General features: G+C 37.9%; 1 protein-coding gene across 3 annotated transcripts in view; it reads left to right on the top strand.

Moving 5' to 3' along the window:
• KCNK2 (potassium two pore domain channel subfamily K member 2) overlaps positions 1–22,046 on the top strand; it is a 239,101-nt gene that overhangs the window by 143,380 nt on the left and 73,675 nt on the right. For all 3 annotated transcript variants that reach the window (XM_042229207.2, XM_012187747.5, XM_004013881.6), the window contains exon 3: positions 1,638–1,755. In XM_042229207.2, the coding sequence (XP_042085141.1) occupies positions 1,638–1,755 (118 nt within the window). The remainder of the gene's footprint in view (positions 1–1,637; positions 1,756–22,046) is intronic.

Here is a 22,046-nt window from a genome sequence, read left to right as displayed (position 1 = left end):
AAAACCACATGTAGAATAATATTAAATAAAATAGAGAATACATTTCATATAGTGCATAAGTCTGGCTATGTAAAATGTATAACAGAATGCCTGGAGTAGACACCTTAATACATTAACTGTAGTTGTCTCTCAATTCTGGAATTGTGAATAATTTGTATTATCTTCTTTATTCCTTTCTGTATTTTCCTAAACTTTTTAAACAATGAATATATACTGTTGTTAAAGTAAATAAAAGCTTGCAATTCAATTAACTATTGAAGTTTCAACCTGTAGATTAAGACAAGTCAGACAAATGAAATTTTATATTGCATTTCAGCTCGAGATTACCTGCTCTTTTACATTTGACAGTAAGTTCTTTGGGTAGTACGTCCGCTTTCCCAGTGTAGCTTTTGTCCATTTGCAAATAAACTGTATGACTTAGTCACTTTACCTGTCTAGGTCTTTAATTTCCTTGCCTATCAAATGAAGTTCCTTCCAATTTTAAAATCTGGAATTGCGTGATAAATATTTAAAAACTATATTTCCAACAGAAACGCCTTTTGCCACAGTCTATATGTATCTCTCTCACTATACATTTTCTCCTTATTCTCTTCTGTGTTTGTGTTTCTGGAGCTCCGTCTTCCCTCCCTAATATCTGGTGATTGGGAAAGTGAAAGTGAAAGTGAAATTGAAGTCGCTCAGTCCTGTCCGACTCTTTGCGACCCCATGGACTGTAGCCTACCAGGCTCCTCTGGCCATGGGATTTTCCAGGCAATAGTCCTGGAGTGGACTGCCATTTCCTTCTGATTGAGAAGGGATTATAATATCATCTTTCTGTCTCCCAGTATTACTACTCAAGGCAGCATCTAGATTCTAGTGTTCTTGTATGAATATTGTTGACTGTCATTTACAAGTCATCGGTGATGTACACTGTCATAGAATTTATAAAAATCTGTAGAGATTCTATGAATCTTGATATCAGTGGATCGATTTAAGCTTGATGGTGAAGGGCAATTGCCTGTTCCTTGTCATCTTAGCCTGTATTGTTGGACCTTACTGATTTTATCATGAGTTTGAGCAAACTCCGGGAGATGGTGAAGGACAGGGAAGCCTGGCACACTGTAGTCCCTGAGGTCGCAGTGTTGGACACAACTTAGCGATTGAACAACGACAACTGATTTTATACTCTATACTGTTGTACACAATCCAGGATTGGATACTTATATTTACCATTCAAAATGACTAGCATTTTGGAAAAACTTGGTTTTTTTTTTGATGAAACTATTATATACTACTTAAATTGTAGTTGGCAATCTGATATTTTTAACTCAGTGGTACTTATTAAAATTATTGCTATATTTAGTTGTTAATTCAAATAAATTGCTAACAGTACTGGATGATATTATGAATACATATCATAATAGTATATGGTAAACTTTATGCAGATCCATTCTTGTGATATCAAATATACTTTTCTTATAATTTAATGTATTAAATTCTTTAGTGTAAAGTTTTAATCTATAGTGTATACTTTAAATGGAAGAGTAGACCTTAGAATTGATGCTTTTTGACTAATTGGTTATCTGGGGGGGAATATATGCTGTTTGATGCCTCCATGTGATTCATGTGTACTGATAAATTTCTTTTTAAACTTGCAGCAAATAGTGGCAGCAATAAATGCAGGGATTATACCTTTAGGAAACACCTCCAATCAAATCAGTCACTGGGATTTGGGAAGTTCCTTCTTCTTTGCTGGCACTGTTATTACAACCATAGGTAGGAGACAACTTATTTTGTTGTTTAATTTTGGTACAGCTTGTGAGTTAAAATTCATTTGTTTGAATTTTTTTACGGTTGGTCAAAATGGTCTTCTCAAGGTAGAAAACTTGAGTCTAGTAAATTGATTTTGAAAAGAGAGTTTAAAAGTTTGAACAAAGGAATGATGAAAATGAATTACTGATTCAGAATACCGAGTTGTTTAAAATCCACCCAAAACTCAGGAGCAGTTCAGTTGAGTCCTTTGACTAATGGACAAGAACATCAAAAAATGGCTTGAAATGATGGTCTTGGTAGAGGGGACAAGTAGTTTAAAAATTTCCTGCATCTTTGATTCTTTAGTACAGAAAGAAATGATTTGAGTACAGTTTTGACCTTCATTTCATGAAGTTCTTATTGGATATCACTTTCTTCAACTTATAAAATTTAATTCTACATTTTAGCAGATTGTTCTATTCTTATGTGGTTGTCTATTATGATTGCTTCAGACCTTTTTATGCATTATGTTTTTCCAGGAACTCAAATCTGTAAAAAATTAACAGTGAAACATGAGGATTACAGAAAGAATGAAACTTTAAGCCTTTTATCTTTTCATCACGCTGAATGTCATAGTGTTTGAAAGTGGAACATGGTCTCTTTTTGGGGACTGACTGCATCCACTCAGCACGCCCTAGGCAGCAGAATGGGTACATGTAGGCAACGTCTCTTCTGTTATTCTTCAGTGCCCAAGAAATATTCCGAGGATATAAACGCAGACCCCATAGTGAAAGCTATGCTTGCCATGCTGTGAGAATTGGGAGGGGTTACAGTTATCTTATTTCATGGAAGGAGGTAGGTTTAAAGAATAATTTTCAACAAAGGGAAGAAAATGGACCCATCACAGTTATGTAGAAAATATATGTGCAAAAGGAATTCTCTTGCACATATGCTTGTGATGAGATTTCCTCTCATGAGCCTGACCTCTGATTTGGGCACATGAATTCATTTTCTAAAGGCTTTAATTTTATTGTTTGTCATTAGTAGATTATGAAGTGCCTACAGTTTTCAAATGAGCACTTCTATCAAAGTCCTGAATAAGAGAACATGGACAGTTTATGGATGAACTCTTGCTTAAATTTTCCTTTGAGAAGAATTTGTCGCGTCCTGTCATTATGTCGATCCACTGTAATGCCTTTTTGTGCTGAATCACTTGCCAGTGGAATAAATCCCTTAGCATGTTGATGTTTGCCTTCGTTCAGAGGTCAGAGAACTATGTTTACTCTTACATTTCCATCAGCTAGGTCAAAAGTTGTGTGGCTGTGAAAATCTGGAAGAATGGCAACCTTGATTTCTAACCATAATAATAGGTTAACCGTGGAGCTTAGAAGGCTTGGCCATTTCTACTTGGAAATAACTGTTTATTGGGTAAACTACTTAGAGTCTGGAAGGAAAAAAAAGCTCACAGACAGAGTGAGAATGGTTTGTTTCTGCCCAGTGAAAACTCAAAAAGTCCACGTTATAGCTCATTGTGACCACCTCTAAATTATTCTCCAAGAGACTTAGTCATTATACAGACTTACTGTTGCGTCCTATGTTTATAAACAGTCTCATTTTTTGAATCCCAAATTCAGTAAGTTTTGCAGACATATACTTCAACACATGAAAAAAATAAACCATTATTACCAGCCTTCCCCCAAATTATAGCCATTAAGCACAGTAGCTGATTATTTAGGTTGTTTAGGTAGCTCCCTGACAGCCCACATCTCTTACTGTTCTACCTCCGGCTTTAATCTTAGGTCGATTAAGTCATTGTAGGCCACTGACATTTACTCCATGGTCTTCTACTTTAAGGTCAAGGCAGTCTCCTCTAACCTTAGACTAGTTTTATGTCTAGGGCAAGGTAAATGTTTGGCCTTTTTCGTAAGTCTCCATTTGACATCCAAGTCATTATTTAATAAAATTCAGTGTAATTATTAATATTGCTAATGATAATAATTGTCTGACCTTTGAATTGGTTTTTAGAAATTGAGGAAATTGTAACCTCTAGCACTAAGCTGCATTGCATTAGTTGTTTAAACAATAAACTTGAGACAGTCTGGGAGAATCCGTTTCAGTGGCTTCTTGTAGGGTGCGTGATACGGGCAGTGTTTCATGGAGCTTCATTGGCTGACACTGTCCCTGATTTTTCTGCTCAGTGTAGACAATTTATCTAAGATGTCAAAGTGACCCTTACTATTCATTACAAATATGCCCAAGAGAAGTTCAGTTATACAAAATAGAATGTTAACATTTAAGGTCTAATTTAATCTCTTCATATATCTACATGCTCTTTCCAAAACCATACTCTTCCAAACCCTTCACAAATTCCATTTCACAGACTAATGTACATTGTTGAGTATTCTTTTTCTCTCATTCCTTACTCCCAGTTCATCAGTCAGTCCTGCTGGCTATGCCTTTAAAGGAGATCTAGAATTTAACTACTGTTCCCCATTCAAACTGCCACCATTTTTGGCCCAAGCCAGCATCATCTCAGTGCCAGCATTCCTGTATAGAGAAACCTTCGGCCCAGGAATACTCTCTGGATTCCAACTAATTCAGAGTAAATACTGTTCTCCGTTGCTTAGGTTATCTAGTAAGATGCACGTTCTGGGTTTTTATGTATTTGAGTCTTTTCTGTATCCCCCAATGCCTGACACATAGTGGCTGCTGCTGCTGCTAAGTCGCTTCAGGCGTGTCCGACTCTGTGCGACCCCATAGACGGCAGCCCACCAGGCTCCCCCGTCCCTGGGATTCTCCAGGCAGACACATAGTGGATACTTAATAATTATTTTTGGAGTTAAAAAACAGATGTAGATTCTAAATGAGATGAAATACAGCTTGTTGGAAATTACATAACATTAAATTGATAACTTATTACACTAAATTCTTAATTCCTTAAACAGGTTACTAACATTTTTGTTCATTTATTTATTCAGTAAATAATAAAACATGATTTGTCTGCCACTGTAAAGATAAGAGGTAAATTATTTGAGACCAAGTGGCACACAGACCAGTCAGGGAGGTCAGTAGGCAAATTGTCATTTACCATGTAGCCTGCCAGGTGCTATGGCTTAAGAGCATTTAATGCAAATATACTGGGAAGATTCTTTGGAAAAAGAAATGGCAACCCATCAGTATTCGTGCCTGGAGAATTCCAGGGACAGAGGAAGGAGCCTGGCAGGCTACAGTCCATGGGGTCATAAAGAGTTGGACACAACTGAACAACTAAAATTTCACTTCAGGTAATTAAAGGCATTAATAAAATGAGAGCTTTGTAGGCATCGGGAGTTCATGTGGGAAAGATTAGAGGTAACAGAGAGTATGATCTGTTCAGGAACTGTTGTTGAGTTGCTCAGTCATGTCCAGTTCTTTTTCGGCACTATGGACTGTAGCCCACCAAACTCCTTTGTCCATGGGATTTCCCAGGCAGAAATACTAGAGTGGGTTTCCATTTCCTCCTGTAGGGGAATCTTCCTTACCCAGGGATCGAACCTACACCCCCTGCATTGCAGGCAGATTCTTTACCACTGAACAACCTGGGAAGCCCGTTTAGGAGTTATAGGCCATCCCAAATGGTTGTTTGTAGTTGAAGGGATTCATCTTTAGGACTGTGTAAATCAAGTCAACATAGTAGCTCCTACTGAAATCTATGCTAGTTCTGCTGCTGCTGGGAGTGTAAAAGGAAATAAGAACACAGTTTTGGTTTGCAATCTAATTTGAGAGATAAAATTTATGGTTAGGAAATAATGGGATAATGACAGAAATAGGTCTTGTAGAATCAAATATTACATGGAATGATTGTTTCAGTGCTATAAGAAGAGAAAAAGGAAAGAACATGTAGGCTAGAACAGGGGGAAAAGGCTTAATTAGAGAAGTTGGGTTTGAGCTATGCTTTGAAGAAAATGTTTTGGTTTAGATTGGTGGAGGGAATAAAAGCCTCCTGGTCTGTGAGATAGCCAGGGAATAATACCAAGAGAGAACGAACCTGACTTATTTTGAAGACAGAAAAGTATTCAAGTAGACCAGAGGAATTGTTTAACCAGGTAGTAGGAAATGTTATTGACTGATTCAAATGGGAAGAACACAGTTGAAAATAATTTGTTTTTTGAGAAGTTTGGACCTACTGTACTAAGAACAAAGGATTTTTTTTTTTTGAAAATGAGTTGATAGGTTAAAAGTAACCTTAGAAGATGCATCTGTCTGGAATGGAATATGTGGAGACCGACAGTGAGGGAATAGTTAAGAGGCCTTTACCGTGATCCACAGAAGAGTCAGAGTATTGACTGGGAGGATTGGAGCTGGTGTTGAGAAATGGGATTCGGACAAAAGGTTGAAATAATTAGATGCAAGAATCAACAGGCCTTGGGGAGTAATGCAATGAAGAGAGAGGTGTCAAAATGTTGACTATTGAATATTTAGGCAGCAGGTCAGCACAGTTCATAGGCAGTGCTAGTTGATGCTGTGAAGAAAAAGAAGTTTTAAAAAATGGTCAATTAAAATAAATAAATAGAATTTTTTAATGGCCAAAATTTTATACATGTTGTTGTCTTAGGAAGCTTCATTTTAGTTGTTTTCCTTCCTCAAATTTAAATTTGTTGGTTTATTCTTTAATTCAGACAGACTAGAAAGACAAGTTAAACAGGCTCCCTCCTGGAGCGCTTGGCTTTGAGGAGACCCAAAATCAGAGTCAGTGCCCTGAAAAACAAAATCAGTGGTGATAACTGCTCCATAAAAGTTCATGTGTGTGATGGAGAGTCGATTGTAGAGCCAGGGCAAGGAGTGGGAGGTGCTCTAGAGCAGACTGATTCAACAGCTCTCAGAGCAGGTAACAGTTAAGCTAAAGATTAAAGGATGAAACAAAATCAGCCAGGAAACCAACGAAGATGCATGTAGGCTCAGTTGTGTCCAACTCTTTCCAACCCCATGGACTGTAACCCACCAAGCTCTCTTGTCCATGGGATTTCCCAGGCAAGAACATTGGAGTGGGTTGCTGTCTCCTTCTCCAGGGAGATCTTCTCGACCCAGGGATCAAACGTGCACCTCCTGTGATTGGCAAGCCTTGGCAGGTGGATTCTTTACTGCTGAGCCACCTGGGAAGCCCAAGTCAGGAAGAGAAGAATGCAGAGATGAGTTCAGGCAGAGGGCACAGCATGGCAAAGAAGAAGCAAGGTTAGCAAGATGAACGGGGGCTGGAGCATGTTAGGACCTGATAGTTGTGACAATATCCTCAATTCAGTGGGAAGCCAAGGAAAAATTTCAGCAGAAAAGAGTCCTAATGTGACTCATGTTGCTGTTCAGAGGGCAAAAGGGAAAGCAGGAAGGCCATTGCGAAGGTTATTGCATTAATCCATAAGAGAGAAAGCAACATAGAGACTGTCATGCCGAGTGAAGTCAGTCAGACACAGAAAGACAGATGTCATATGAGATAGCTTATATGGGGAAGGGGATCCAAAACAAAAGAGTATATATGAGCTTCTTTACAAAAGAAAAGCAGAGTCATGAATGCAGAAAACAAACTTACAGTCACCAGGGGATAAGGGAGGGGAGGGGGATACACTGGGGTTTGGGACTGACATATACACACTACCATACATAAAACAGGTAACGAAATATCAGTAACCTCAGACATGCAGATGACACCACCCTTATGGCAGAAAGTGAAGAGGAACTCAAAAGCCTCTTGATGAAAGAGGAGAGTGAAAAAGTTGGCTTAAAGCTCAACATTCAGAAAACGAAGATCATGGCATCTGGTCCCATCACTTCATGGGAAATAGATGGGGAAACAGTGGAAACAGTGTCAGACTTTATTTTGGGGGGCTCCAAAATCACTGCAGTTGGTGACTGCAGCCATAAAATTAAAAGACTCTTACTCCTTGGAAGAAAAGTTATGACCAACCTAGATTGCATATTGAAAAGCAGAGACATTACTTTGCCAACCAAGGTCCGTCTAGTCAAGGCTATGGTTTTTCCTGTGGTCAGGTATGGATGTGAGAGATGGACTGTGAAGAAGGCTGAGCGCCGAAGAATTGATGTGTTTGAACTGTGGTGTTGGAGAAGACTCTTGAGAGTCCCTTGGACTGCAAGGAGATCCAACCAGTGCATTCTGAAGGAGATCAGCCCTGGGATTTCTTTGGAGGGACTGATGCTGAAGCTGAAACTCTAGTACTTTGGCCACCTCATGTGAAGAGTTGACTCACTGGAAAAGACTCTTAATAAGGACCTACTGTATAGCTCAGGAAACTCTACTCAGTACTCTGTAATGACCCATATGGGAAAATAATCTAGCAAAAAGAGTGGATATTTGTGAATGTATAACTGTTTCTTGAAATTGATACAACATTGTAAATCAACTATATTCCCATAAAATTTTTTTTTCAAAAGAGAGTTTATGAATAGAAATATACTTGTCTCTGAGAATAGTGCCATGGGAAGTTTAATGTTTTAAATTTTAAGTTATTTTAAAGCTAATAAGAAATCAGTTAAATTCTAGGAAAGTCTGTTGGCAAAAGTGATGTAATGGAAAACTGTATTCTATTTTGAGGTCAATTTAGAGATTAGAATAAGATGTAAGGTGATTTTGTTCCCAGAAGGCATTAAAATATAATGAAATTTTCCCCAGTGGAAAGTAAATTGAAATGCCAGAGCCAGGATTTGCCCAAGCTTATCACTGAATCATCATGATCTCTGAGTGTCAGAATGCGAATAACAAGATAGCACTATGGTCTATAGCAACTTCAAGATCTCAAAGCATCATGTTAGGTCTTATGGAAAACATTTCCTCAGAGTCATGTTTCTTGTATTTACAAAGGACTCTTGTTTTCTTCCCCTTGAGTTATAGAGATTGGATTCAAGTATATAATTTCTGTGTTTAGTTTTTCTGTATTTTGAACCAGCCACCGAGTCTCTCAATTTCCTTATACCTTGATTGAATTATTGAATTGCTGACACTGTTAGGACAATAGTCACAGATTTTTTGCAAGCTCCTGTTTCACCTGTTTAGCATAATGCTTACTTGAGTAGACAAAAAGGACAAAAAAACTAGAGAGTAGTTTAAACAAACAATTCCTGATAAAAAAAAGAAGGTCAATTTTGAAAATGCCAGAAGTATATTGAAAAGTGTAAAGCTTTATGCATATCTTTATCAGGGAATCTAGGGCCTTCCTGTTGGACATGATAAAAAACAAATAAACAACAGCAACAAAAAACTATAGCTTAAAAGGTGAGGAAAAAGTTGTAAGAGCTTTTCTGTACAATTTTGTTATCTCATGAAACCACTAACCGAACTTGGAAATGAGCAGACTTAAGGCAGTGGGATGTAGAATTTGATAGCCAGCGTTTTCCTGGGGGTGATGTCATTGCAGCTTTGGTTGTTAGGTGCTATCTTATTTATTTGGTATACTTGTAATTCGGTGGCATTTCACTACTCTCTTGGATATTTTCTGAGAACTGCATATTGGATTTTGGGAACCTATTTTAAAGGAAAGCTGAACTTCTTTCAGGCAGCTTAAAAGCTGAATTATCTCGCAAGGTGACTTCCAGCTCTGACTCCACAATCTCCTTGCATTTTTATTTATACAAGTTTGTTAAAGTAGATTATTCTTTTTCCAAAATCTGTAATTCTAATGCTGTACAGTTGAAATTCAGAAGTTGAAATTAAGAAATTGTTTTGGGTTATTGACGCTCTGTTTCTCTTCTAATCTACTAAAATGAACAAAAGGAAAACCTGTCTCAAGATATTTGTGTATATATATATGTTCCTACCATTCAAAATCTTCACATAGGTTTATTTTCTAAGTTAAAATGCATTTCTTTCTCAGAGAAGAAAAATGCCTTCTGAACAGTAGTTAAGTTTGCAGAGTGTAAGATTATATTTGATAGACAATAAAGCAGAATTTTTACTTAAATAGTGTTAAAGACTCTAAAGCAATAATAATGAAATAGATTAGTCATCTTCTTTTTTCATTATGTATGTTAGTATGTATGTTAGTCATCCACAAAGAGGTTTAATTCAGAGCACTGAGTGTTTAGAATCCTATGCTAATTGAAAGGAGTGTTATGGATGTAATCTTCCCAGGAGTGATCCAGTAGTGTTATGGATGTAGTCTTCCCAGGAGTGAAGCAGTGTTTATTATTATTATTTTGAGGTAGTAGAATGCAGAGCAAGAAAGTATAGACATGAAAGAAACTGGAAGTGCTAGTGAGAGGAGGGCTATGGTATCAGCTTAGTAGTCATCCATATCTTGGGTGTATTCAAGGCAGAAATTGCTTATATTCTGCAACAAAATAAACTTGTATGTATTTCTGTCTCCTTTCGAAAAGTTTGCGTTAACATACTTTTAATCTTCTGGAAAGCAATCACTGTTAAACTGTGTGATTGTGAAATTACCTTAAAGTTGGAAGCAAAGAATTGCCATGAAGTTCATGCCCTGAATAAATACAGAATCTATATTTAATCTTGTCTTTTCTCCTTTCCCAACCACTGACATGCAGCACGCTTGTCATATATTATAGGTTTTAAAGAACATCTGATTGACCCCTAAATATGCAAATATTGCTCGGAATGTGATTAAAACTATAGGTGGGATGATTATCAGAAAAACATTTTTTTTAATTGTCTCAAGTACTGCATTTGATAGGGAAGGAATGTAATAACATTTGTCTGGGCCTGTCTACTTTAAGCTAGTAATTATACTACATATTTGTTTTCTTCCCAATCCTTAAAAAAAAAAATCTAGACTTGTGCAATCTTACTCTTGGAAATTGGCATTGTTATTTATGTGGTACTGAAATTATAACATGATATATGCAAAAGAAGTGCCTGTGCCAAATGAGGTTCATGAGTAATTATTGTGGTTTGTGTGCACATAAGGTACAATGCAAATAATTAATTTTAAACAGAAAATAATTCCAGGCAGCCATTTTTTGGTTCTAAAGTACCACTGGAGGAAATATTGATCATATAAACTTTTGAAAATCACAGTTCAGTTCAGTTCAGTCGCTCAGTCATATCTGACTCTTTGCAACCCCATGGACTGTAGCATGCCAGGCCTCCCTGTCTACCACCAACTCCCGGAGCTTACTCAAACTCATGTCCATTAAGTCGATGATGCCGTCCAACCATCTCATCCTCCGTCATCCCCTTCTCCTGCCTTCAATCTTTCCCAGCATCAGGGTCTTTTCCAGTGAGTCAGCTCTTCGCATCAGGTGGCCAAAGTATTGGAGTTTCAGCTTCATCATCAGTCCTTCCAATGAATATTCAGGACTGATTTCCTTTAGGATGGACTGGTTGGATCTCCTTGCTGTCCAAGGGACTCAAGAGTCTTCTCCAACACCACAGTTCAAAAGCATCAATTCTTCGGTGCCACAGGTCTCAAAAATGCATGTTAATTACTAATCTTAAACTTCTTTCCCTATTAACGTTATTTTTAAAGCAAAAACAACAAACAAGTGGACAAATTTGGTTGATATGTTGTGCCTTTCCTCTCTAAGTTTAATCTTCCCGTATTGTAGATTCTAACAAAGAATTTCCAAAGGCAAGCAGCAAGAGAAGGAAAAAGAGAGGGTATGGAATAAATCATGATCCGCTTAAGCAGCTCCTGTTCAAACAATGCAGGTTTTAATAGGTCATTTCATTGCTACCTGTAGATGACTTACTAGAAACTCTGTTTAAATTTCATTTGATGCATGAAAAAAACAGATGTAGACATGACCTCCTAATAAATATTATACTGCAAGTCAATGAAGTTCTGTATGTATTCATGCTAGTTTTACTTACATTGTCCCTCTCAGAATGAAAATAGTTCTCCCTATTTTTTTAAAGAAGTGATGCAGGAGAAGGAACATCAGATTTCATTTCAGAGACGTTGTTTAGGTTTTGTCTTTACTGTTAACTAGGGTTGTGTTCTTTTAAGCAAATCACAGTTCTTCTATTATCCTTAACTTTCTTCTTTATCAAAGAGGGCTAATGTTTCCCACAATCAAAATTGTTGTGAAGGTTAAATAAACGTATATGTAGAAACAGTTTGTACACTGAATGACAGTATAATAAATTGAAACTAATTTTGTTACTAGGGTAATTTTTATTATTAAACTTTATATTACATTTATTTATGTTACTAATGTTAACAAAGAAAGTTCATTCTTTCTTAAAGGTTTGATCCACTCATTTTAATTATTATAATATTTATAATGTTGCCTTCCCATACTTAAGGTGTGCTCAAACCAGTTATTCTCACAATGCTCAGTGTTAGATTTAACTAGTTTCTTCCTCTAGTTAATTTGTAGTTTGATATAACAAAATGAGTTGATTTTAATGATATTTAGGTGATCTAAAATGTGATCATCAGAATAATATATAATGAAGCAAGGTGTTAACTATTAGTTGAGAATAATAAAAGTTAGTGAAAGTCAGACAGTCATGTATGACTCTTTGTGACCCCATGGACTGTAGCCCACCAGGCTCCTTTGTCCATGGAATTCTCCAGGCCAGAATACTGGAGTGGGTAGTCATTCCCTTCTCCAGGGAATCTTCCTGACCCAGGGATCAAACCTGGGTCTCCCACATTGCAGGCCAATTCTTTACCAACTGAACTACTATTTGAATAAATGTTTTTCTATATCATGAAAAAAAATCTGTGCCTCTGTATTAGTATCTGCCAAGTTATTTTCTGTAGTAAACAACCCTCACATTTTGTTGGCTTTACAGAATTAAATGTTTATTTCCTGATCACATTGTATGTCCAGTGTGGATCAATGGGAGGGCCCTGCCCTTGTAAGAAGGAGGGCATGGAAAACTGACCGCTGGCTGATCATGCTTTGTATGTGTGAACACACTGTATTTACCAACATGACATTAGCCAGACTACCTTCAAGAGTATAGGTGGGGAAATACTCTCCTGCCCTGAGATCAGAACAACCAGGGTATTTTGTGATAGCCCTACTAACTTCCACAAGCAAATATACTAATTAGATACTTCCTTGAATGTTCTTTGATAGTCAAAGTAATTAAACATCATAACAAAATATAGTTTGTATTTTAATTCGATTTTTCAAATTGTGTCTCCTTAACTCCGTCACTGCAATAGGATTTTCATTTTTCACATCTAATATTGGGCTACTGAAGGAGACTGTGTTCCAAATTTACCTCCGTCTACAGTGTTTCATCAGTGTTACTATCTCAAAATGAAAATAAGAATCAATATATAAAATTCTAGTTTTAGTTTCTTGGCAGAGATTTTGCTGTCACTCATTAGTGATATTGCATAGGGTTCCATTAGCATTTAGAGTACAGTCACCTTTTGATATACATGGAAGAATTGACTCCAGAACCCCCACAGGTACCCAAATCCATAGATACTCAATTCTCTTATATAAAATAGTACAGTGTTTGTATGTAACCTATAGATTATACTTTAAATCACTTCTAGATTAATTTTAATACCTAATGTAATGTAAATGCTATGTAAATAGTTGTAAATATGATATAAATGCTATGGAAATAGTTGCCAGCATTTGCCAAATTCAAGTTTTGCTTTTTGGAACTTTCTGGAAATTTTTTTTTCAAATATTTTTGATCCGTGGTTCATTAAATCTTCAGATACAGAAACCAAAGATATGGAGGGCCAACTGCATTTTATTAATGATCACTTATCAAGGTCAAAATTATGATGATACAAAAACAGTAAAACCGTTTAGGAAAATAAATTAAACAACTAAGTTTACCTTTGATGTAGAAGTGAAATAATGCAGGGGTCAGCAAACTATGACCCTGTGGGCAAAATCCAGCCTTGCTTCTGTTATGTAATTAGAACACGGTGATGTCCACTTATGTTAGTACCCTCTTTGGTTACCTTCATGATATAATGGCAGAGTTGAATAGTGCACCAGAGGCTGTATGGCTGCAAAGCTGAAAATTTTACTATCTGGCCCTTTATAGAAAACATTTGCCAAGCACTGGACTAAAGAACATAAAGCAAAAAAAAAAAAAAACAAAACAATTTGTAACTAGAAGACCCGGGTTTGTCCTGATTCTAACATTATTCACTGTGTACTTTTGACCAGATCACTGAACATCTCTGAGTTATTTTCTCATGTGAGTAGTCCATATGATCTCCTAATAAGTGAATAATGGTTGTGCTTCCTGTCCCCCAGGATTTTATGAAAATTCAAAGGATATTTAATAATGCTTCACTACTATGCAATTAAAATTCATCATTTTAAAAGAAGATGCTTTTTTTTCTCCATTTTTCCTCATTGTCCAATAAAGGTTGAAATGCGCTCTGTGACTCAAATTCTGTGAACCTCTGGAACGTTAAGCCTAGGGGTTTATAATCTTATTTTCCAGAGAGATGACCCATAATGTACATTAGATTCTCAAAGTGTCCCATAATTCTTAGAAGAGTTTAAAACCATTGGCATGAATAATTTCTATTTTAAATTTTAGACTGATAGAAAGTAACATTTTGTAGCACTTGAAAAATTTAGAAAAAGTACTGTGCCAGAAACATTGTAGTAAAATGCTGGTGTTGATGCTGGCGGACAAAATAACTGCTTAGAGAACTGAGTTACAGTGGTCAGAAAGAAGCCATGTAAGAGCACATTTCTAAAAATAAGAAAATGTTATGTTACTGCTGAGCTCTGAGTGATATTGTAGTGTCAAATATTTTCAGTTCTTCCAAAATCCTGCAGATTCTGAATTGTTTTCTGTAAACATGAGAAGAAATGTTAGGCTTTAGAAAACTAGAGTATTACAATCCCCAGCCATGACATTCTGGATTTTAAGAATCCAGCCTTCCTCCTGTTCTGTAATTGTTAGAACACAGCTACATCAGTTTATTTCAGTATTGACTTGACTACCTACACACTGTGTTGGCAGAGTTGAATAGTACAGCAGAGGCTATTTGGCCTGTAAAGCCAGAATCTCAAAAAGAATACACACACACACTCTCACACGTGTATAACTGAATCACTTTGCTGAACACCGAAACCGACACAGAATTATAAATCAGGTATGTATGCGTCCTAAGTTGCTTCAGTCACGTGCAACTCTCTGTGACCCTATGGACTCTAGCTCATCAGGCTCCTCTGTCAGTGAGATTCTCCAGGCAAGAGTACTGGAGTGGGTTGCCATTTCCTCCTCCGGGGAATCTTCCCAACCCAGGGATCGAACCAGTGTCACTTAGGTCTCTTGCACTGGTAGGCAGGTTCCTTACCACTAGTGCCACCTGGGAAGCACCCCACCCCCAAATTAACTGTATTTCATAAAAATTAAAACAAAAACAAGAAAAAGGAAGCATGCAAACATAACAATTAAAAAAGTGGTACTGGATAAAGGAAAAAAAAAAAGACTAGACCAGGAAAATAGGCTGGGAATGGGAGGCACAATTTTAAAGGAGTTTAAAAGATGATATTTCTTTTCCAGTTTTTATGTTATTTGTTCTTGCTTTGGATTTGTGTTTCTAAACTGTGAACATAGAGTGTGAATGGGGGCCTCAAAAGTTCTTCCCACTTAATTCAATGTGGGCAGGCTTAGTAGCAGGATAACGTAACTAGAGTTAGCTACCAATTAGTAATTTCAGTGCACTGCCTTCTACCAAGGAGAAGGCAATGGCACCCACTCCAGTACTCTTGCCTGGAAAATCCCATAGACAGAGGAGCCTGGTAGGCTGCAGTCCACGGGGTCGCACAGAGTCGGACACGACTGAAGCGACTTAGCAGCAGCAGCAGCCTTCTACCAAGTGGAAAAGCCTCCCATATTCTCTCTCTAGAGGCTCTGAATTGTTATGGAAACAAGGAAATCATGTTTTTATAGCCATTATCCTGAGCTATCTATAAGAGTGTCTTGTTGATTTCTTACTAAAATATATGGCAAAACCAATACAATATTGTAAAGTAATTAGCCTCCAATTAAAATTAATAAATTTATATAAAATAAAATCTTGCATTCCAGAATTAGGTTTTCTAATAGACTGAATTCAAGGTATGGGACTTAATCTGAGATAGTCTTCATAGCTGTAAAGAGATCATAGAAAAGAGAAAAATATACTCAAGAATTCACATTTCGGGCATGATGAGGCCTTCTTGTAATTATTTGTGTGTGTGTGTGTGTGTGTGTGTGTGTGTGTGTTCATGCTTCAGTTCAAGTTCAAATGAGACAGTATAAGAAATTAAGAAGTAAGAATGCAGGTGGTGAGAAACAGCGGTGGTCACACTCCTTCCCTGTCTACCACCTCTTGAACCCTTCCTTTAGATTAAACCCTAGGAATGTCAAATAATCTAAAACAGGTAGATGGAATTATTTGTGTGTGTGCATGTCTGTCTGTGGCAGGGCAGGGAGCGTGGATCATATCCAAGAGCACACAGCCTGTCTCCGTAGTTGGGAAAGGCTTCCAGGTGGCATAAATGTGCATTTAAATGCTGGTTGAGCCACTTTCAATTGCTCATGTCTGTTTTACTTAACATTTCTGAACCCTAAGTTTTAAGACACCTTTTCCAGAATGTTACTTTGGGAATTAATTGAGGAAAACATACCCAAAGTGCCTAGGATACCACAGTCTCTCCCTCATAATAGATTCTCAGTGTTAAGTTCCTTTTATACATCTTTCCAGTTCAGATGTTCCCGATGAGAGTTTGGGGGATGGGCCTTTCCCCACCCTCTTCTCCCAGTCCCAAGGCTGAGAAGAGCACATTTTCTACTATCTGTGGGAAATAAATTATAGACACCATAGGAAATGACCCACATAAAGCAGAACAAAACCAATGAAAATTAATAGCCTATGATTGATGAATCACCAACAGTTGTTGGGTGGGTTATTTGAGCGTTTGATAGTCAGTTGCTTGACAGAACTATGTAATAGATGTAGATTAGTTGTTGTTTGGTCACTAAGTCATGTCCGACTCTTTGTGACCTCGTGGGCTGTAGCCGGCCGGGCTCCTCTGTCCATGGGATTTCCTGGGCAAGAATACTGGAGTGAGTTGCCATTCCCTTCTGCAGGGGATCTTCCCAACCCAGGAATCCTACCCAGGTCTGCTGCACTGACAGGTAGATTCTTTACCACTGAGACTCCACTAGGTGTATATTGGTAAGACTTATAAAGCCAGTGCACAAGACATGAGAGACACAGGTTCCATCCTTGGTCAAGAAGATCCCCTGAAGGAGGGCGTGGCAACCCACTCCCATCTTTGCCTGAAGAATCCCATGGACAGAGGAGCTTGGCAGACTACAGTCTACAGGGTTGCAAAGAGTCAGCGACTTAACACACATGCATAAAACTCAAAAGACATTGAGAAATCAGCAAAACTGTGGCATCAGACTGAAATACTTGTCTTTTATATGGTCCCTCATGTAATAACATAGTAATAGCAAAGAAGTGTAACATTCAGTGGGCTTCCCTGGTGGCTCAAACGATAAAGAATCTGCCTGCAGTGTGGGAGACCCAGGTTCAATCCCTGGGTCGGGAAGATCTCCTGGAGAAGGGTATGGCAGCTCACTCCAGTTGTTCTTCCCTGGAGAATTCCATGGACAGAGGAGCCTGGTGGGCTACAGTCCTTGGGATTGAGAAAGAATCAGTCACAATCGAGTGACTAACACTTTCATAACATTCAGTATGTGCTAGGTACTGTTTTAAGTACTCTATGTATATATTCAAACATTTTCATCCCTACAACAACCTATAAGGTATTGCTGTCATTATCCCCATTTTAGGATAAGCAAAGGGAGGCATTGAGAGTTTAGATAACGTGCCTGAGTCATGCAGAGAGTAGATGGTGTTTAGTGGGGTTTTAAATCCACCTGGTTTGGCTGCAGGGTCCACATTCATAATCTCTGACCTCTATTGCATTATACGGTGAGAAAAGCAGGATATATGTGATTTACCGTAAATTCCTTCTGAACTGATCGTATCTGTCCACCTGTCTCTCCTAATGGTTAAGGACTGTTTCAGGACTCTACCTTTCTAGGTGAATGAATGATGCCATTGTTACCTTTGGAAAAATGTATAAGTAATTTGGAGAAAATCAACTTGAAAAGTGCAGGGCTCTGATGGATCCTCCAACACTTGTTACTCGTGAATATTGGATTAAGTAAAACATATCTGCCATTATCATGTGTGGAAAACCTTTTATATAAATGGCCTTACTCTTTTGATGTTGAGGATATAAATTTTTAGACATGAAAATAAGCATCCTTAATTTTCATTTTTTAGTGTATTTTTTTAAAAAATAAGATACACAAATAAATTAGTTTGAAGATATTTAATTTGTCAAAATCAAAGAATGCATGGAAATCTAATCTCATATCTGAGGTGCATCTTAAAAAATGTTGGATATTAAATTTAAATTAAATTTACCCAATGTCTCTTAATGGTTTGGGTGATATATTCTTTCATCTCAATGACCCAACTTTAGCTGTCATCACTCAGGTTCAGTATCTGGATAATCATACATCTTTCAGGTAGGTTGGCTGTCACATTCTCTTTCTTTCCCTTTTTGACACTGGCAGTAGTTGATGAGGTTTGAATTACTGCCCCAGGGTAATAGCCAAGACGAGCATAGAAAAATCCTTATACCATAATTCAGTTTTAACTTAAATTGTATTAAATATGGACACTCAGCACTTAAAAACTTTGCATTCCGTCTCTTCAGCGTCTGCTACCTAATTACCACCAGTACTTCAATTTTCTTGGTCTCAGCTTTTCGTATTTGTGTAATCATGGGGTTAGAATTCTATTTGCCATTTCAATTCTTACATCTTATAATTTTGTTCACTAACCTAAGGTGACTTTTCCCTCTTTATTTGTGGTACTTTATAGCGTGAATACAGAAAAGTAATAGACCATTTCAGATAAGATACTATCCAGAGGTCCTGTGAGAGATGTTGAAGTAGTTCCTCCAAAACAGTAGGTCTTGCTGTGATACAGTTACTACGTTTGCTGCTTGCTAATGACGGATGAAATATCTAATAGCTGCCAAGGCCTGGTTGGCTGTGACAATAACCAGTGAATTGCAGTAACACAGAGCACTCTGTTCATTATTTGCTTGGTATCATATAACTGGTTTTGTTCCATGGTGTAGTCTGCCCAGTGAAGAGCATGAAAAAAGAGCATGGTATGTGATTCAGCCACAAAAAGGAACAAAATGATGCCATTTGCAGCAACATAGATGGGCCTAGAGATTGTTATATTGCGTGGAATAGATCAGACAGAAAAAAAAACAAACAACATATAATATCACATATATTATAAGTGGTCACTTATAATATATGTGATATAATAATATATAATAATAATATAATATATAAGTGATATAATATTACTTATATGTATAATCTAAAGAAATGGTTATAAGAACCTACCTATAAAACAGAAAGAGAGTTACAGATGTAGATAATAAACTTATGGTTACCGGAGGTGGGGGGCAGGGAAGGGGAGGAGGGAAAAATTGGGAGGTTGGGACTGACATATACACACTACTATTTATAAAATGGAGAACCAACAAGGACCTAGTCTATAGCACAGGGAACTCTACTCAATACTCTGTAATGACCTATATGAGAAAAAAAATCTAAAGCGGAGTGGATATATGTGTAAGTATAACTGACTCACTTTGCTGTACACCTGTAACTAACACCATATTGTAAACCAACTATACTCCAATAAAATTTTTTCAAAGAAGAAAAACAATACTGGCTCAACTCCTCCTTACTCTAAACACATTCCAGTGGCAGAAGTAGCGTCAGCATAAGTACCACTATCTTTACCACCGTTGTTTTCATCAACAGTGGACATTTATTCCCCTGAAGAAGGAAATGGCAACCCAGTCCAGTACTCTTGCCTGGAAAATCCCATGGACTGAGGAGCCTGGTGGGCTACAGTCCGTGGGGTCGCAGACAGGCGGATACGACTGAGCGACCGACGTGTGTGTGAGATGGACATCCATTCAGAGCACCAGTGGCACGGCCTGAGCCAGCTTTATGGCAGAACAGTGGCATTGGCCAGCTGACACTCACCAACTGTTGGCCACGTGCCAAGCACCATAACCTGTCTTTCCTGTGTCGTATATCACACAATCCTCATCACTCTTCGCAGATGAGGAAACAGAGGCACAGTGTTTTTCAAAAATTTTTTAGTAACTTTCTCAGTGACAGAGTGGCAAAGCTAGAATTCCAACCCAGTTTTGGGGGCTCCAGAGCCTGCAGTTTTAATCACTATGCCATATTGCCCTCCGTATCCTTGAAGGGAGATGCGGGTGAGTCTGTTTGCAATTGAGGAAAATTATTGCATATCAAAGATAGTGTAGCTTTCTTGGCAGTTCAGATTATCAATGTCGTCCAAGATCCAACTCTCTAAAATGAAAAAGAGAAAAAAATGACACTAATTATGTCTAATATATTCTTTTTAAAGGTATTGTATAGTTTTATCATTTTACTGCTTATAATGTTAAAAAAAAGATTTATTCAGTGGCACTCATCAGAGTGGTAAGGCAGACTTCATTCAGGGCCGTGTGATAGCTGTAGGAACCTCTGCAGTAGTTTTGTAGTAAGGCAGAGAGACTGGGCTCAACTCTGAATAATGCAAAGCAAAGTAGGGATTTATAGCCAAAGAGCACAGGGTGGGGAATCCATAGATAGAAAGTGACTAAAAGGGGACGTGAGGACACACAAGGGGCTGATTTTCACCAAGCCACCCTAACAGGAGTTTTTCTTCCTTGATATGGCTGTACCAGGTCTTAGCGTGGGCTCTCAGTTGCAGCATGTGGGATCTAGTTCCCTGACCAGGGGATGAACTCTGGCCCCCTGCATTGTGAGCACAGAGTCTTAACCACTGGACAACCAGGGAAGTCCCCCTAACAAGACTCTTGCTAAAGGCCTGTCAGAGGTGATCAGGTATCACCTGGGCAGTGATGAAGGGTAAGGAAAAAAGATGATCAAATACTGAGAATGGGGGCGGAGGGCACAGTTCTGGATAAACTGAACTTCAACAGGATTCTTACTAGAACTGAACTTTATAAAAAAGGTCATGGGAGCTCAAGGCTTAGTCAAAAGAGAACTTAGAAGAGCAAGACCAGAGTTTGGTCCAAGACAGAATGTTTTCCAGGGTTCGGTCCAAGTCAGAATGTTTTCCAGTAGACAGTATGGTTTTCTTTCTTGCTTTGATGACTTGTCATTTGATGCCGTGTATGACCAGGAAGATAACATCAAATTATACTCAAATTCTTATCGGAAAATTCTTTTAACAATAACCTTTAAAGTATGATTTCCAGAAAATGCATTTGTCATAGTTCAGATTCTTGATTACAGTCTCTATATGTGTGGGAAAATGTAAGTTATTCAATTTGCTTGCTAAGAAATAGTTTTTGCCACTTCCTTGATGCTGTTGGATCATCTTTCTCCCCTCTTGGGATAAGAGGAGAACCAGATAATAAGAGGCAGTTAAATAGCACGTGAATTTGCTGCCATTTATAGAACTATCATTTCATTACACTTTGAACAGATCTCTGTTTATTGGCTTGAGCTTCAGATGAAATTGTTGACCAACATTTAGTGGCCGTGTTTTATCAAAATGCACATCTTTGAACACTGAGAATCTAATCCCGGACAATTAGGTGCTCTCACTAGGAGAGGCATATGGGGACTGAGAAGAACGTTGAGGTGAGATGTTTTACTTCTCCTTTGACCCGTATGGTCTAGGCTGTCCTCACCAGTGGCTGAAGCTCTGGTGCTGCTTAAATATGCTCTCCCCTCACTAGATCTCTTTCCTTCCTCCCACGTATTTGAATCAGTGAGAGGAGAAAGGGTGCAGTTCTAATGTATTAAGTGAAAAGCTAGAAGCAATGTACAAGTAGATGGCTACTGCTCTTTGGCAAGATTACTTTGCAAGAGACTTTCCCTCCAACCTTTACCTGCAGGTGCAGATTTTTATAACTGTATCTTGATAGCAAAAAATAAAAAAGCAACTTAAGAAATAGGGAGCTTCCTATACATTTGCCATTATTCAACTGGGATGTAGGATTTTATGATGTAAGTTGCAACTAAAGATAGCAAGGGAGCCATCTTGTGAAACACTGTTTGAACTGCAGGCTGGTGGCTTCTGGGCCAAGAGGAAAGCTGGTGATAGTAATGGTGAAACAAAAGGTCAAAATTTAATTCTTTTAACCGACGCAATCGTTCTGGTGCTCCTATACATTCTTTCCCAGTCTATGTAAATCAGCAAGTACTGGAGGAATAGTATGTCCAGGGATGGTTCATATTCACTGGTTATTTAACTGAGAAATCCCTT

The sequence above is a fragment of the Ovis aries genome, chromosome 12 (genome assembly GCF_016772045.2).
Source record: "Ovis aries strain OAR_USU_Benz2616 breed Rambouillet chromosome 12, ARS-UI_Ramb_v3.0, whole genome shotgun sequence".
NCBI classification, from domain to species: domain Eukaryota; kingdom Metazoa; phylum Chordata; class Mammalia; order Artiodactyla; family Bovidae; genus Ovis; species Ovis aries.
This window is presented reverse-complemented; position numbering and strand designations above follow the sequence as displayed.